At 46.1% G+C, this 15556-nt stretch overlaps 1 protein-coding gene across 1 annotated transcript in view; it reads right to left on the reverse strand.

The window, feature by feature from the left end:
• LOC144170465 (unconventional myosin-Ie-like) overlaps nt 1-15556 on the reverse strand; it is a 324760-nt gene that overhangs the window by 82872 nt on the left and 226332 nt on the right. Inside the window, exons 5-6 of the mRNA XM_077700290.1 lie at nt 14580-14667; nt 12655-12744 (exon numbers count right to left, since the gene is read on the reverse strand). Coding sequence (XP_077556416.1) covers nt 12655-12744; nt 14580-14667 — 178 coding nt within the window. The remainder of the gene's footprint in view (nt 1-12654; nt 12745-14579; nt 14668-15556) is intronic.

Below are 15556 nucleotides of genomic sequence, written 5' to 3' on the forward strand. Positions count from 1 at the left end.
TGCATTATTACCGCGGTACTTCACCCTGAACTTACTGCAGGGATCCACGGCAGCGGCGCACGCACCGAACGAATCGGCGATACCACAGCGAGGCAATACGTATACGAGGCACTTAAGCTCGTCTATTTCATTCTCCTCTTCTCGGTCTTTCCTAAAAACTTCGCGGCCCCGGAGTTTCCCCGACCACGGAGCATTATATAGAGCTGCCGGGCAATCGATGCGCACAGCACTTACTTTTGCTGGTTATTCGGCTGACTTCCAGCATCCACCGATACGCTTTTTCGCTTTGTTCTGAACAGCCAATACGGCGCCTGTCGAGCGCGATGCGCAAGTATACGTTAGCCGGCGAAGACGCCTTCCGAGGTATTTATTATAGAAGGAGCTCTCCCTTTCCCCTTTCCCAAGCTTTCACTCTTGGTCAAGGAAGCAAAACAAAAGAAATTTGACGTAAGATATATCCGCCTGCTAAACTATGCCGCTAGGTGGCCTACTTCGACACTTCGATTGCTGCCACTTCGAAGTAGCGTTATTTAATATCGTTCGCCGGCTATTTGTTTTTTTTCCCCGTTGAGTTGTGACTTTTTCCAAAGTAGAGAGTGCTGCGGTAGAAAGAGGAGGGAAAGAACGCTGCAACGAAGCATGGTCAAAGCAAGAGTGAGAGCTTTTGCGATCGAAGCGCTTTTCCCGCGCGGTCCGAGCGTCGCTTCGCGCCAAATCAATTATCGGGGATTTAGGTGTCGCTCCGCATTCTTGTTTGGAAGGGGCAAGTATAGGGGAGTACGGTGCCCCTCCCTCTTTTACTTAAAGGTAACGTGCCCGATGATAAAAAATGAGCGCGCAAATAAACGAAAGTGTACGTGAGAACGGGACGCGGTATGGCGACTATACGGGCTTCGAAAAAAAAAAGCATGTAAACTACTGGAAAAGCCGGGGCCGAAAGATCAGTTAAGAGGTTTGCCTTGATATCCGCTTTTTTAAGGCTGTGTAGACTAGGGAACCACTCCCACCTTAGAAAGCTCAAATAAACGTTTTCTCTCTCTCCCTCTCTCTCTCTCTCTAGAGTGCCGTCTGACGGTAATATAGGCACCCCACTAAAGCGACGTCCACCGGCGTTCTGATGAAAAAATGGCGCGTTTGGCATCAATTCGGCCTCCCTAACGTAACATAACCTGACGAACAGAAAGAAATGATTTAAAACAACAAAAACTAACCTATGTCATAAAAATTATAATGAAAACTTAATGTTTTCATTAAAGGAGCCATGAAGAGAAAATACAACTTCGTTTAATATGAAAGAACTAGGATTCAGTATCTCACTGAGCTCCATTACAGCCCCAAAAGATGTTTTTTAACGAAAAAAAAAGCAAGAAGTATTTAAAAACTTTCAAATTTTGCGCCACAGTGACGTGTTATGAGCAAGCATGACGTCATACGGGCCAACAATAAAACACAATTTTCAGTGCGTTAACTGCACGTTAGCATTCAAGTGATGCGGTCAAATGAAACTAGAGGCCCCATTACAGACGTCCAGTCATGTGTCATCGCGACAGGTCAGTTAGGCGGCCGCCAATCGCGCAAACGAGGTTCCGTGACGTCATAGAAAAGTTGCGGGAAATTGGCTAAGGGGTCGCGACTGCTTCGCACGTTTTCTTCAATTTCTCCGTTATTTGTTCGAAGATTGCGATGATATTCGTATCATTGTTATCGGGACTAAGCAGTCTTTCTAATAAGCCCAACTTGTATTTTGTCTTCATGGCTCCTTTAACTTTCATTTCAAATTTTCATTAACGTTTTCCGAGCCCAGCGGCTCGCCTGGCGATATCCGCAGGGTGGTCAGACGCCGCTTGCTGACGACGGCTCAAAGCCTCCAGCTCCCGCGCAGAGCTCAGAAAAGACTTCGTTGTAGACCAATTTTGACCGCAACGCACCACACCGCGCCTGAAAAAGCCTTACATCGCCCTAAACAATATTTTTGGTGGTCCTAAGTTCCGCCCTACACTAAAGAATGACTATTCTGCGACATGTGTGTCCATTTACTTGTAATTTTTATTTGTGTTTATTTTAGTTAACTCTTGCACTTCCTATTTACGTTTATTTCAATACTTTTAGAGCGAAACTATGTATGTTTCGGTTTCATAATATAGTGTGCACGGTCAAATCGGCGTAGAACGGAAATTTTTCGTCTCCACAGCTAGTGTTGCCTTTTTGAAGGGTTCCTGGAATTAAGTTTTGGCCGGTGTTTTTGTCTTCCAGATACGTGCACGTTGAGGAGCTTCCGGAGCGCCGTTTCGGCCAGTGTCTTTACAGTCTAAGCACACGCATTTCACCGGTCGCCCATTCATGCGCGTACGGGGAAGGAGGGGGAACCGGGAAGGTGGGGGGGCTTTCACGCGCAGTCAGGCTTCACGCACTCACCAATTCGGAACCGATCTGATAGAATGATAGCAAAAAACAGCTGTAAGTCTTGTTATTAAAAACTCCCCCGAAACACATCACACGGACAGCTAACCGCTAAGCTGTAAGACGACTGTAACCGTACTCCGAGTTTTATTTAATTTTCGTAGTTCACAGTTTAGGTTGCAAATATCAGGAAATTGCTGCCTGTAGTCAATACGTGGTTTTCTACAGGACCGAAAGGAACATACCCTTGTTTGTCCGCTACAATAAAGCTAGATTCTTTCCAGGTTTAATTAAGCTAACGAACGACTAAATATGCTCAATCGTGAAGTACAAATAAACGTGGTTTGTTTCGTCCACTGCTTGGACTGCGTCCAGCTTTGCTGCTAATCTCTCTCCACAGCTAAAGTTGACGGACACTCAAAGTTTAATTTGTTCGCCGTCGTCTTCCGAGTCACTAGTTGCCTCTATTCCATGTCAACGGTGGGCAGATACTAATTGTGTGACGTCATCGAAGCCACCATACGTATTTATATAGTTTCATACTATTGTTCTTTATCGGTATATCACTCTATGCCGCTAGTCGCTCTTTCATCCATGCTGCAGATAGTGAAGATTACATTCTTAATTATAACGTCTTCCCTGTCTGCATGCATGCCGCTCGCGCTCTGTCCTTCTCCGATAAGTGATTTTATGTTACTCTCTGTCTGCGGATCAGTGTGCAGAAGCACAATCCAGCAGCCAAAGTTGGCATTACAACTTGTTAGATGAAGGAATAATTTCATACTTTAGTTGCCCGCGGCGGGCGCTTTTCTGATGGAGACGAAAAGCAAAAGCGCCCGTGTGTACAAGATTTCGGCGCACGTTAAAGATCCCCAGGTGCCCCAAATTAATCCGGGGCCATCTACTACGGCGCGCCTCATCGCCTGCGTTGCGCCGCCGCGTTAGACCCTACAATAAATCAAATCACACTTTATTTGCTTCATTTTGCTTAGAATTGAAAATTAAATATGAAAAATCAAGATTGCCCTACATGCTGGAAGAAAACCATGCAGCTGGCAACCCTGCCCCCTACTCGCTCTCATCAATGACAAAGCTGGCATGCGCGCGGCGAGCCACGTGGTCAGGCGGTGACCCAGTTGCGGAGAGCGCATGCGCCAAGCCGGCAGCTGCGGCGGCTAGCGAACGCGGCCGTCGGCGAAGCTCGGCCCGGTGAGTCACGCGCACGTTGCCAAGGATACGGCGTAGCTGCGGTGAAATGAAGGTCAAATTCCCCGCGACCGTCAAATTCCCCGCGACCTTTACCAATCGCTCGACGCGATTGGTAAAGCTTTGCTTTAAAAAACCTTGTAGTAATGGTCTTAGGCAGACAGGGTCTGCGGCCTTGAAAGAATACACACGTAGAGGTGTATGTGCGGATATAAGCGAATTAAAATAATGCTTAAGCACTATCTGACGACGCTCTCTGCAAAGTTTCTATATTTTTTTCGATTCTTTCTATATGTAACACGTATACCGACCTTGTATAACGACCGTCTGTATAAGGACCTTGGGAACCTTATGGTAGCTAAACAAACAAACAAACAAACAAACAAACAAACAAACAAACAAACAAACAAAAAAAACAAATAAATAAATAAATAAGTACTGACAGCAAAATTCGGTGATTGCGATACAAGGCCGGTATAGAGACATGACTGATACTCGGTTACTACTCGGTTACATGATGTAAAAGACGCGGTTATTCATCTTGTTTCACAGCATCTGAACAACACAACGGCTGAGTGACGCAACCGATTAGCAGCGCTTAAGGCAGTGGCGTAGCCGGTAGGGGGGGGGGGGGCTGACAGCGGGCTTCAGCTCCCCCCCCCCCCCCCCCTTTCCCGAAATTTTCCCGGCCGGCGCCGTGCTTCCTGTTATGCCTGGTACATCGCCTGTGAACAAAGCTGCATATCCTTCGAAAGCGCCGCTATTAGAAACATTCACAACTCAATGTCCGCCCTACGCATGGGCGCTTACACAAAACGAAGCGCCTGAGGGGTGCGAACCGCTGCGGGATGATTGCGGAGGGGTGATGCGAGGAAAGGGCATACTTTGCTGTGCGCCTCATTCACAAAGGCCCTCTGCCCATGCACGACAATCATTCAGCTAAACTGTACGTTTCACCCATTACGGTGCCCCATCGCATTCTTCAGCTACCTTGCAGGAGTCTTGAGTGTGTGCCCACGGCCGTTTGATCTCCTTCTTTTTAGGAGATGGAGCGGCCGTGATCAGCAACCACCGCTTGCACGTTGTTCTGCTTAACATACAAAGATCGACTGTTCCCTTTCGGGCCTGCATCGTACCCGCCACGAGTTAGTGCAGACCACTCCTTGCTTCCCCGCTCATACAGTGACGAGTCACTCTCGGCTGAGAACGACTCAGCCGGCCAATTATTCTGTGTTACCACATGTCTCGCACAAAGGGACACAACGCACGCCTTTGGCGTCCCGTGCGCTGAGCTTACCCGAAGGCGCCGTAGCTTTTGGGGCTGCACCCCTCCGCAATCATCCCTCAGCGGTTCGCACCCCTCAGGCACTTCGTTTTGTTTAAGCGCCCATGCGTAGGGCGGACATTGAGTTGTGAATGTTTCTAATAGCGGCGCTTTCGAAGGATATGCAGCTTTGTTCACAGGCGACGTACCAGGCATAACAGGAAGCACGGCGCCGGCCGGGAAAATTTCGGGGAAGGGTGGGGGCGGGGGCTGACACGGGCTGACACCGGGCTTCAGTCCCCCCCCCCTTCCCCCTGAGGGATGATTGCGGAGGGGTGCAGCCCCAAAAGCTACGGCGCCTTCGGGTAAGCTCAGCGCACGGGACGCCAAAGGCGTGCGTTGTGTACCTTTGTGCGAGACATGTGGTAACACAGAATAATTGGCCGGCTGAATCGTTCTCAGCCGAGAGTGACTCGTCACGGTATGAGTGGGGAAGCAAAGAACAGTCTGCACTAACTCGCGGCGGAAAAAAAGAGGGACCGCCGGGCGCCGGCAATCCATAGGTGAAGACTGGTACGATGCAGGCCCCAAAGGGAACAGTCGATATTTGTATGTTAAGCAGAACAACGTGCAAGCGGTGGTGGCTGACCACGGCCGCTCCATCTCCTAAAAAGAAGGAGATCAAACGGCCGTGGGCACACACTCAAGACTCCTGCAAGGTAGCTGAAGAATGCGATGGGGCACCGTAATGGGTGAAACGTACAGTTTAGCTGGATGATTGTCGTGCATGGGCAGAGGGCCTTTGTGAATGAGGCGCACAGCAAAGTATGCCCTTTCCTCGCGTCACCCCTTCATTCTTCCTTTCTCACGTTTCTGTCGAGCCCGAGAGGGTTTTGTTGGAGTGGGATATTGTATGGGCTCAGATTGCGCGCATTGGGTGTCCCCTTCCAAAGGCGACGTAGCGAGAGTCATTTTCACCTCCGCGATTAGGCAAATTTGTTCGGCGGTATTTTCCCCTAACCTAGGAAACTGGAGAACAGCGGGTAGACAAAAAGGGCGCGCTGCGGCTCGCCGAGCCAGTCCCAGACTTTATCCTAAACGTGAAGGCAGGATGGTCAGCAGATCAGAGATCTGCCACAGGCAGACGGCGTCGCGACAGCAACAAAGACCCGGTGGCCATCTTCGATCTCGATCACAACTAAATCCCCTCCATTGCGTCCACGGCGCTTTTTTTCGGGACGGCGGCTGCCCAGGCTTGAAACGCAACACCAGCAATATGCCGCAAGGATAGAAGCGCCCCTGGCTTTGAGAAGTTCATGTTCCAAGTGCCAACACTCAAAAGAGGCCTCGAATTGTAAGTCATTGTGCGTTAAGTTGTGCGGTGTAGATCAATTGAATTCTTTGATATTTAAATAATATGTCCTAATATTTACACGATGTCACAGTATCTTGTGTTTGCGAGCTAAAAGATGTGTATCTGGTTTTATTCCGAACGCAGTATTTGCGCTTGAATTCGTCGTTGAAAGCGCTGCACGGTGGAGCGGATAGGTGACTTTTAATGAGGGAAAACGTAAATTCAACTCGTGTAAACGCTTAATATTTTATTATGCACGAAGTTGGAGAAAAATATATTTGTTCCGGCTGCAGTTTTAACAGTTTGCTTTTACTGGGTGCAACTCCACGTGAGGTAGCCGCTGTCGCATGGCGTGCCCGTTATCGGGACTTTTGTTACCGCGTTTCATACCGTCATGTTCATGCACTGCTACACCCAATTTTAAAATCATCGTAGCAGCGTGCGCGCAAAAGAAGGACCTTCTTGCTGGTGGCGAAGAAACGAATGTGCCTTTCTGGTAGAATGTTCCTTTAAATCTTCCTGGCTTTCTTTGAAGATCTGTGGGGCACAGGATTGTCGTTCTTTCAAGGCTCAATCGGTCTGGCATGACAACAGAATTTCCTAATTAAATAAATGGGCTACAGACCGCAGGCCCTCTCAAGAGCACCAGCACACCTCCGCCCTTCTCCTCCCCTATCCTATCCCCCCCCCCCCCCCCCCCCCCATACGGGTGCGCGCTGTTGTCTTTCTTCCTGAATCCACAACTGCTACGTATACATTCTAAAATGTTGCATGAAGGACATTTTGAGCAATCGTCAGCATTTCTTAAGTAACCGAAATGACCGAGGAATTGTCACGGTAAACAACTTTGCAATTTTTAGCCTATCTATGACGTCCTAGCCTGAAACCATGCTTCAGTTTGAACATCACGGTCGCTGTCAACCAAGGGGTTACCTTAACTGTGTCATTACTGTCCGCTTCATACTGAAGCATGGTAGTCTTTGGTCTTCATGTATGCGGGGCCATGCCAATACGCATGTTTTCTTGGTGTACTCCGGGAAACAAAATGCCGACTTGTTTCGAGCATCGCACTACGCCCGAAGGTCATGCTGGCTCTGTACAACTGCCCAATCCTCCGTTTTCTGGTGGACCAAGGAGATTCCCAACATAATTTCCATTTCCCACGTCTCCAACGAAAACTACAGAACCCCTGTGCGCCCTATACATTCCACAGCCACCCATGCTCATGCACTGCAAATGTATTTTTATCGTTTAGCTTTAAAACCGTCAGTGTGCACTCGGTTGAAAAATGGCAGCGCACGCGTCAGCTAAAGTATGTGTTTTCATTAAAGCTTGAAACCAAAATGGTAGGACCTCATTATAACTCCTTTCTCAGATCTCACGACAAAATGCAAAACGCAGCAATATTTTGCTCAACTTGCACTGAACATGCCTAACCGCAAGAGTATGGTCAGACATCGCCATCTTTGCGTAATTATTTTTTCTTGCTAAATTTAAAGTTCGATACAGTATTGAATGGTGAACTTTGCAGTGACTTTGCTCTACCCCATCTGGGAGTGGTAACTACACCTAGAGGAGGTGATTGATTGATTGATATAGGGTTTAACGCGCCGACGCAACGCAGGCGATGAGGCGCGCCGTAGTGGAGGGCTCCGGATTAATTTTGACCACCTGGGGATCTTTAACGTGCGCCGAAATCTCGTACACACGGGCGTTTTCGCTTTTCGCCTCCATCAGAAAAGCGGCCGCCGCGGCCGGGAAACGAACCCGCGACCTCGTGCTCAGCAGCGCAACGCCTTAGCCACTGGGCCACCGCGGCGGGTACCTAGAGGAGGTGGCCGCTCCAGATAAGTTACTGGAAAGTACACGCCTCCAGGCAGACTCTAGGGCATTTATGCACGAAGCATTGAGAACTTGACAGATAATAATGCAACTACTCATTGCAGCAGACTCGACACTTGGCCTGTGCCGAAATGTCAACTAGATTCACTATGTTACAAAGCACAAGCTTCTCATGTCCTCCAGGAGTCCTGATAGAAGCTATGAAATGGACTGCGTTCAGACTCAAAACAGAAGCGCAAATTTGAACTGGCATGACTTAACAAATACCCATGGCTGAATTATTCCGCTTTGCGTGTGGGCTAATCCTGCATGTTCGTGTAATTTTCGCCCTTAACAGCGCTGTTCTTGCGCGTGATGTCTGTGTGTTTAGGGTTGGTATTTGCTGAAATTATTGGTAATGACATAACGCTTCTTGTATGCATAATTCATAGCCGCTCATTTTTTTTGTTTAAGATAAGACCTGCGCTACACATAACTCAAGTGCATAGATTCGATGTATACTGCACAGAATCAGCTCCATTGGCCTTACACTGGCAGCTACTGTACGGGCGTTGAATTATTATATGCAAAACATTTTCTTTTGAATTTTGGACATGAACAACTAAATAAAAAATCTAATTATTACGGCCTACGTCATATTATTGCGGATGCCACACTCGTCATACTCCGGACGTTGTTAAAATAAAGCAAGTAATCACATGAAACTATGGCCGTTTAATGCAATGCCTGCACAAGGTTCCCGTGCGTGCAATGTACGCCCCGTATCACGGGCACAGATTTGTACCACGCGGTCTGCGGATTTTCGCCAAGTTTACAACTTCACCTGGCACAAATACAATCATAATCAACACCAACATCATGAGAGAATCTTAAAAGGGCCATATGAAAACAAAATACAACCTTGTTCAATTCGATAGAACTAGCCTTTGGTAACTCACACGGTTCCATTTCAATCACACCCGGTTTTTCAACTGAAGCAATGCAACAAATGTAAAAAAAATTCAGATTTAGCGCTGCAGTGACGTCATATCGGCAAGAGTTATATATATATATATATATATATAGAAATAAGGGTTGGCAGTCGAGAAAACCTCGGAAAGCAAAGGGGAGGATGTGGTAGATCATTGAAACAGATTAAGAATTTGGAAAGAAAGAAAGTGAAGAAAAAATGCCCGCCAGGTGGGATCCGAACCCACGACCTCCAGAAGGTCGTGGGTTCGTGGAGGTCGTGGGTTCGGATCCCACCTGGCGGGCATTTTTTCTTCACTTTCTTTCTTTCTTTCCAAATTCTTAATCTGTTTCAATGATCTACCACATCCTCCCCTTTGCTTTCCGAGGTTTTCTCGACTGCCAACCCTTATTTCTGTGTTATTTTCAACGAGCCCCTCATTTCCTATTCTGATTCGCTATATATATATATATATATATATATATATATATATATATATATATATATATATATATATATATATATATATATATATATATATATATATATATATATATATATATATATATATATATATATATATCTATATATATATATATATATATATATATATATATATATATATATATATATATATATATATATATATATATATATATATATATATCAGGGTGTCGAACCGGAACCGAAACGAACCGTAAACCGGAACTGAACCGATATTTTTGCCGGAACTGAACCCGAACCCGAACCGTTATTTTTTGAGCGCGCTGAAACCGAACCGGAACTGAACCGAAAAAAGAAATAACGGTTACCGGTTCATGCCGAAACGGTTCGACCCTCTGTTGTTGATATTGCACAGTCAATGCAATTCAGGCCTTTTTTTCTTTCACGTACCATCAACTTCGTACTTGCTCGGGTACTTTCCCCTCCCGACAATTGAACACTATCACGCTCTATGTAACAACAGGGGAAATGAATTAGCACCATTGTAGCAATGATCTGTTGCTGCTGGAGGCGCGAGCGTAGTGCAAGCTGACCAAACGAAATGTCATTCTTGGCAGCTTGCAGGGGATATAAAACGACTTTGCCCTTCCCTAGTTGCGACTTCATTGGAGCAATCAGGCAGCAGGAGTGCTCCACTGCGCAACAGCGAAAGCTCACACCCGATGTGTGCAAACTTTTTGCATTTCATAATTTGTTTAAAAGGACCGACACCTGCAAATTATTAATACTTGACAAGTGTGACCGCAGCAGCTGCTCAGTGGCTAAGCCGTTTGCTAAGCCGTTTGCCCAACTCGCTACATTGCTTCTACTGCGACTCGTTCCGGAGGGGAGTACTGCTGTGGACGAATTAAAGAGCGTCTACCCAAAAAGTCCCATCTCATGCTCCGCGTGACAAATTTCCCTTTCATTTTGTAACCGCATTATCTGTTATAAGATTCCGCAATGTAGCACACGGAACGATGGTAGGGGTTCAGGCGGTACGATGACATACTGATTGTAATGCACACTTTCGGTATCGCAAAAGGAATTGCAGTGGTCAGAGCAATAATACAGTGACTGAGCATTAACTAAAGCTTACTTTTAACAAAAGTGTGGCTAACACATTCGATAAGGTGACAGCTAACAAATTATTCAGGGTGACCAAATATTCTAATTCATTGGTAGTATTTATGTGCCTGTTGTAGGATTTTTCTGTTTTGTTACAAATATAAAAAAATGTGCGCCATTGGTATTAAGCGCTGGTATTTGAACGCGCCAGTACGCAGGACTAAATTTAAGGCTTCAAGGTTAGCGTGATGGGTGATTGCATAGCGACGATTGCGATTTCAACAAAAAAGGAAAGGACAGAAAATATATCCCACCGTCATATGTCTTGGCGGTGGCTTTATGAATAGTCGCTGGTACAACATAATGTCTGAGCGAGAAAGAAGGTGGTAAATCGTCGCCACTTCATTTGTTTTTCTAATATCTCGTGATTGTTTAAAGTTTGCTTTGCAATTGCGCCACTGCCCTTGGGGAACAGCAGAATTTTGAATTTTTGTTTGTGTTTTGACTTGACGGTCGTTTTAAACTAGTAAATGTTTTTTTCTAATTTCAGTGATAATTCAACTCGTCGAACCGGTTCGCGAACCGGTTCAAGCTCCCGAACCGGTTCGTGAACCGGTTCGGTACGTGATTTTGTCGAACCGGAACTGAACCGGAACGAAATTATTTCACCCGAACCCGAACCGTAACCGAACCGGTATTTTTTTCGGTTCGACACCCTGATATATATATAGGCGAGCACTAAAACGTAGTTACGAGTGTGTTAACTCCACGTTGGAATGGAATTCAAATGATAAGACCAATGGAGGCCCTCTACCATCCCTCAGCCATGTTCCTTGGCGGTGACTTAGGTCGTCGGGCGCCAATCGTACAAACAAGATCCTGTGATGTCATAGTGAAATTTCCACCTGAAAGTGGGCGGGGATTCGCCACTCCTTCAAATGTTTAATTTAATATATCGATTATTCCTTTTAAGTTCGCGATAGAACTGGTATCATTGTTATCGAGGCAAGGCAGTCTTTTTAATGAACCAAACATGTATTTTATCTTCATAGCCTTTAAGGGCGCTTGCAAACTATTGCGCTTTTTTTTCTTTCGGGGGTGGGGTGGGGAGAACAACCTTCCCATGCATTCCCGAGAACACAGAAGTCGACAGTCTTCAAATATAAAAAAATATAAGAACACAGTGGCAGCAAAGTCTCATACAAAGAAAAAGACAGAAAAACTTAGACAAAGAGAATTTCCTTTACTTGGTAGGATTCTTTTTTTGATAGGCTGGGACCGCGTTTCGCTAAGCAATGAGAAAAAAGTAATGCTCATTATGAAGATATTATATTTGTATGCCATCGGAGTCCTTGTTCGTTAGTGTCTATTAAATTTCAGCACGCGTCAGGCAGCGCGACAATTTTTAAGCGGGCTAAAGCGGGAAACAAAGCACCTTTCGTGCACGAAGGAGGAGGAGGAGGAGGAGGAGGAGGTTTTGGAAACGTGCATGTAAACGGCCGTCCAGCGCGTAAAGTTCATATAATCTCGTGGTCTGCGGGCCGCGGCACGCATTGCCTCGAGTGCGTGTAAACAACGCACAAATAGACTCAATTACTTAGCTCCTCGAAGTTACAAGATCAAACCTTTTACCCGCCAGCAATGGACTTTATCGTAGAACAGCTTTACACTGCTCACTACGCGCAACATAATCTTCTTTTTGCAGCGGCAACTGTCGACGGTTCACTACAGGGGGTAGTTTTTCTCGGCCTGCAAGTTCCCGGGGCTGCATAACAAGTATCCACACCTTTCTGTTTGAAAGGAGTAAATACAGTTGTTGAGGCATATTGGTTCATCTTGGCGTAGCGAGAAAAGAAGACAAGATGGACGCGGGGCTGGGCGGTCAATGAAACAAATTATGGAAGTTTAACCAGAACATTCAAGCAATTTCGGCATTACGACAGGGCGACTGCTTGTTATGATTTACACATGTAAAGATATTGCGGTATCCATGAGCTTCGAGGGCGAGTCACAAAAACCGATATAGAAATATGAAAAAAGAGGGTGTTTGACGGAGTTTCTAGACTCTTTTTTTTTCATAGTACTTACAAAACGGGACGAGTTGTTGTTCCTGACGGTCTTGGCATTCCCGAAGGCCTCCAGTATGGTGTTGGACTCGAGGATGACGTCCTTGACGTGCTAGAGGTCAAACAAAATAAAAGTCTAGTCATGTCGGTAAACGATTCGTTTAAAGTCATATTTTATCCAGGGTAAGTTAAGGAAAAAATATGGATTATAAAGTAAGAGAGAGAAGAAACATTTAATAGAGCAAACGGTGGTGTAAGACACTTTTTTTTTCAATCCTTATAGCTGTTTAATGATGTGATGGTTCGGCTAGCTGGCAATGCATTTCTAACGACTTCAGGGGTGCACCGTGCGACATGGACGACAAAAGAAGGCGCAACACAGCGCCCATTTGAAACTGTTTTGTCACGAGATAAAATCGTTCATATTTAATTCAATCTACGCGCAATATTTTCACCATTAAAAAATCAAGGCAGAAATACTGGTCTGCTACCTTACGAGAGTCGGCACGATCACGCGTCAGGAATGATCAAACGTCGTCACGGGTCATTCATAACCGTAATTGTTGAGGAAAACAAGCTATTTCGTTGCTAGGGGTAACAAAGGAATACCAAAGCAATCGCAACTATCACGCAGTATCTCAGCAGAGCCAAAACAGCTATTTCCTTGAGCTAGGCGTCAGTGTCACGATATGCGCAAGGCAGAAGCGGCTGTGCGCTACAAGCCGCCGAAAAGAACTTGATTACAACGTCTGTAAGGTGAGAGAAACGAGGAAGTAAGAACAGAAGATAGAACGGTAATGAAGAAAACGCCGTAGAAGAATACAAATGAAAAAAAGAAGGAAATGGAAATACAAAGACCATGTACAAGCTAAGTAAAACATAATTGATAAGCACACGCTGAACTGATATGAAATCTTCAGTTTTGTTATGCGGCCTTTCCCGCAAGGTTCTGGGATAGTTCGCAAAACTGGACATTGGTGGGGAGCACTCCCGCCTGCACAACGCGGCCAATGTTTGCTCAACAAATAGGCCGTTCCCTGCACACCGCGAACTGGTTCTAAATGTCATTCGCAAAAAAGTTCGATACGAGGGAGTCTGGTAACACCCTAATTGGCAATCGTTCGATTGTTAGAGGCTAAGCGATCGCCCTATTTTGCAGGCATGCTTAGAAAATTCAAGGGCACGGTCGGAGTTAAACGGCATTATACATGTAGATCTGTTACAAATTCAGGGCAATGCTGTGCTACTGCAAACCAAGACAAAGACGAAAGCGGAACACAACATGCGGGAAAGGAGAATGCGTCCTGAAGTGCACGATAAGCGAAGTACTGTTCCAGCACATTGCACGCTGTTCTGGAGAAAGCATCGGATGCTGAAATGCTTAACGTAAACGTGGAGAGAAGTTCATAGGCTGGTTACCTAAATGTCACCCCCTAAATGGTTATACATTTCGGTGTCGAAATATAATAACCGCAGAGCGCACATATAGTAGACCTTAAGTAAGAAACGAGAACGGGTAGAAAGCGAGCTTGTGTTAAGTGCCGAAGCAGCTGTACCTACGGAAATCAGTAGCGCTTTCCCCGAGGCTCAGTTCATAACGCGTTCGCTATCTAACTGTCCGCAGTTATTCGGCTATGAACAAGCTTAATAGCGCTATCTCAGTTCAAAACAGCGCTAACAGATGGGACGAGGGAAGACGACACACGGCGCTGACTAGCAACTGGTGTTTTTATTCCGTAATACGCACCAGCCAGCCGAAATCACCGTCCTAACGCAGTCAGTAGCGCCAGTAAAACTAAAATGGCTGGACTGATAACGTCCACGCCGAAGAATTGCAGTCACGACCATGCCAATTGCATGTATTCTGTGTCGTCTCATGCGCGGACGCCCTAAGACCTTTCTAGAATGCGAAAAATCGAATAATCTCCACCACGGAGTCTTTCTCACCTGGACTCTAGGACCTCCACCGGACACCTGGGCGATGTAGGACATGATGTACTTGGCCGCCACCGTCTTGCCAGCACCACTTTCGCCACTGCGAGAGAAGAAAAAAAGGCATGAAGACACCGGGGATTTGGCGTGCGTCAACAGTCCGCTCCCTATAGCGACATTAGCTCCCGCGCTTATCTGACGTGAGCAAAAAGATGAAGCAGTTGGAAGGTAACACGGACATACGGTGAACCAAACCGAGGCAGGAAGAGATAGGAAGAGAAAAACAAAAACGACTAACGGAAAAAACAGCGCAGCGGATAAATAAAACAAAATAATGAACGCAAATCGTGAGGAAGGTACACACGGCATTAATTAAGATTTTATTTGGACTATGGTGGTTAGAAAACATTAAAAAAATAAACGCGATAGAAACTGTTCAAAAACAAAACTGGGCGCTTTTCTCTGCACTGCGCCAAGCGCGTTTAAATTATATAGCATCTGTCTTGCACTCAGCGTCAGTTTAGTTTTTAGCGCGGCTGCGTCCCAATTTTTTACGTGCGCACACACGCACCACTCCTGAACTGCTACCACAAGCCATTGTTTACGTTCACTACACTGGCGCGAGATCAAGTAAAACTGGGGCTATCGTGTGTTGACGCACTACGTCCCACGCGTCCGTCCCCGGCATAGTAGCAACAAACGGGTACAGGTGGGAAATTCGACAACGTATCTCGTTTTCTGCTCCACGCTTTCTTTCACGTTTCTTATCACGCCGCATCGCATATTACTCACCTCCATGTTTTTGTTCGCTCATTACCCTCACTGCATCACATAGACACGCTGACCGAGCGATAGACTAATCTAAATCACTGCTAGGGCTGGTTCCCGTGAAAAAGCGATCCCTTTCGAAATGGCCTCAACCCGAAGAAGCAGCGCATGCTTGCTGAAGCACTGGCAGGCTGGTTCGGCGCAGGCTTAGGAGTTGGACGACA

The sequence above is a fragment of the Haemaphysalis longicornis genome, unplaced genomic scaffold (assembly GCF_048455015.1).
Source record: "Haemaphysalis longicornis isolate Haplotype H1 unplaced genomic scaffold, Haemaphysalis longicornis Haplotype H1 scaffold_2, whole genome shotgun sequence".
NCBI lineage: Eukaryota > Metazoa > Arthropoda > Arachnida > Ixodida > Ixodidae > Haemaphysalis > Haemaphysalis longicornis.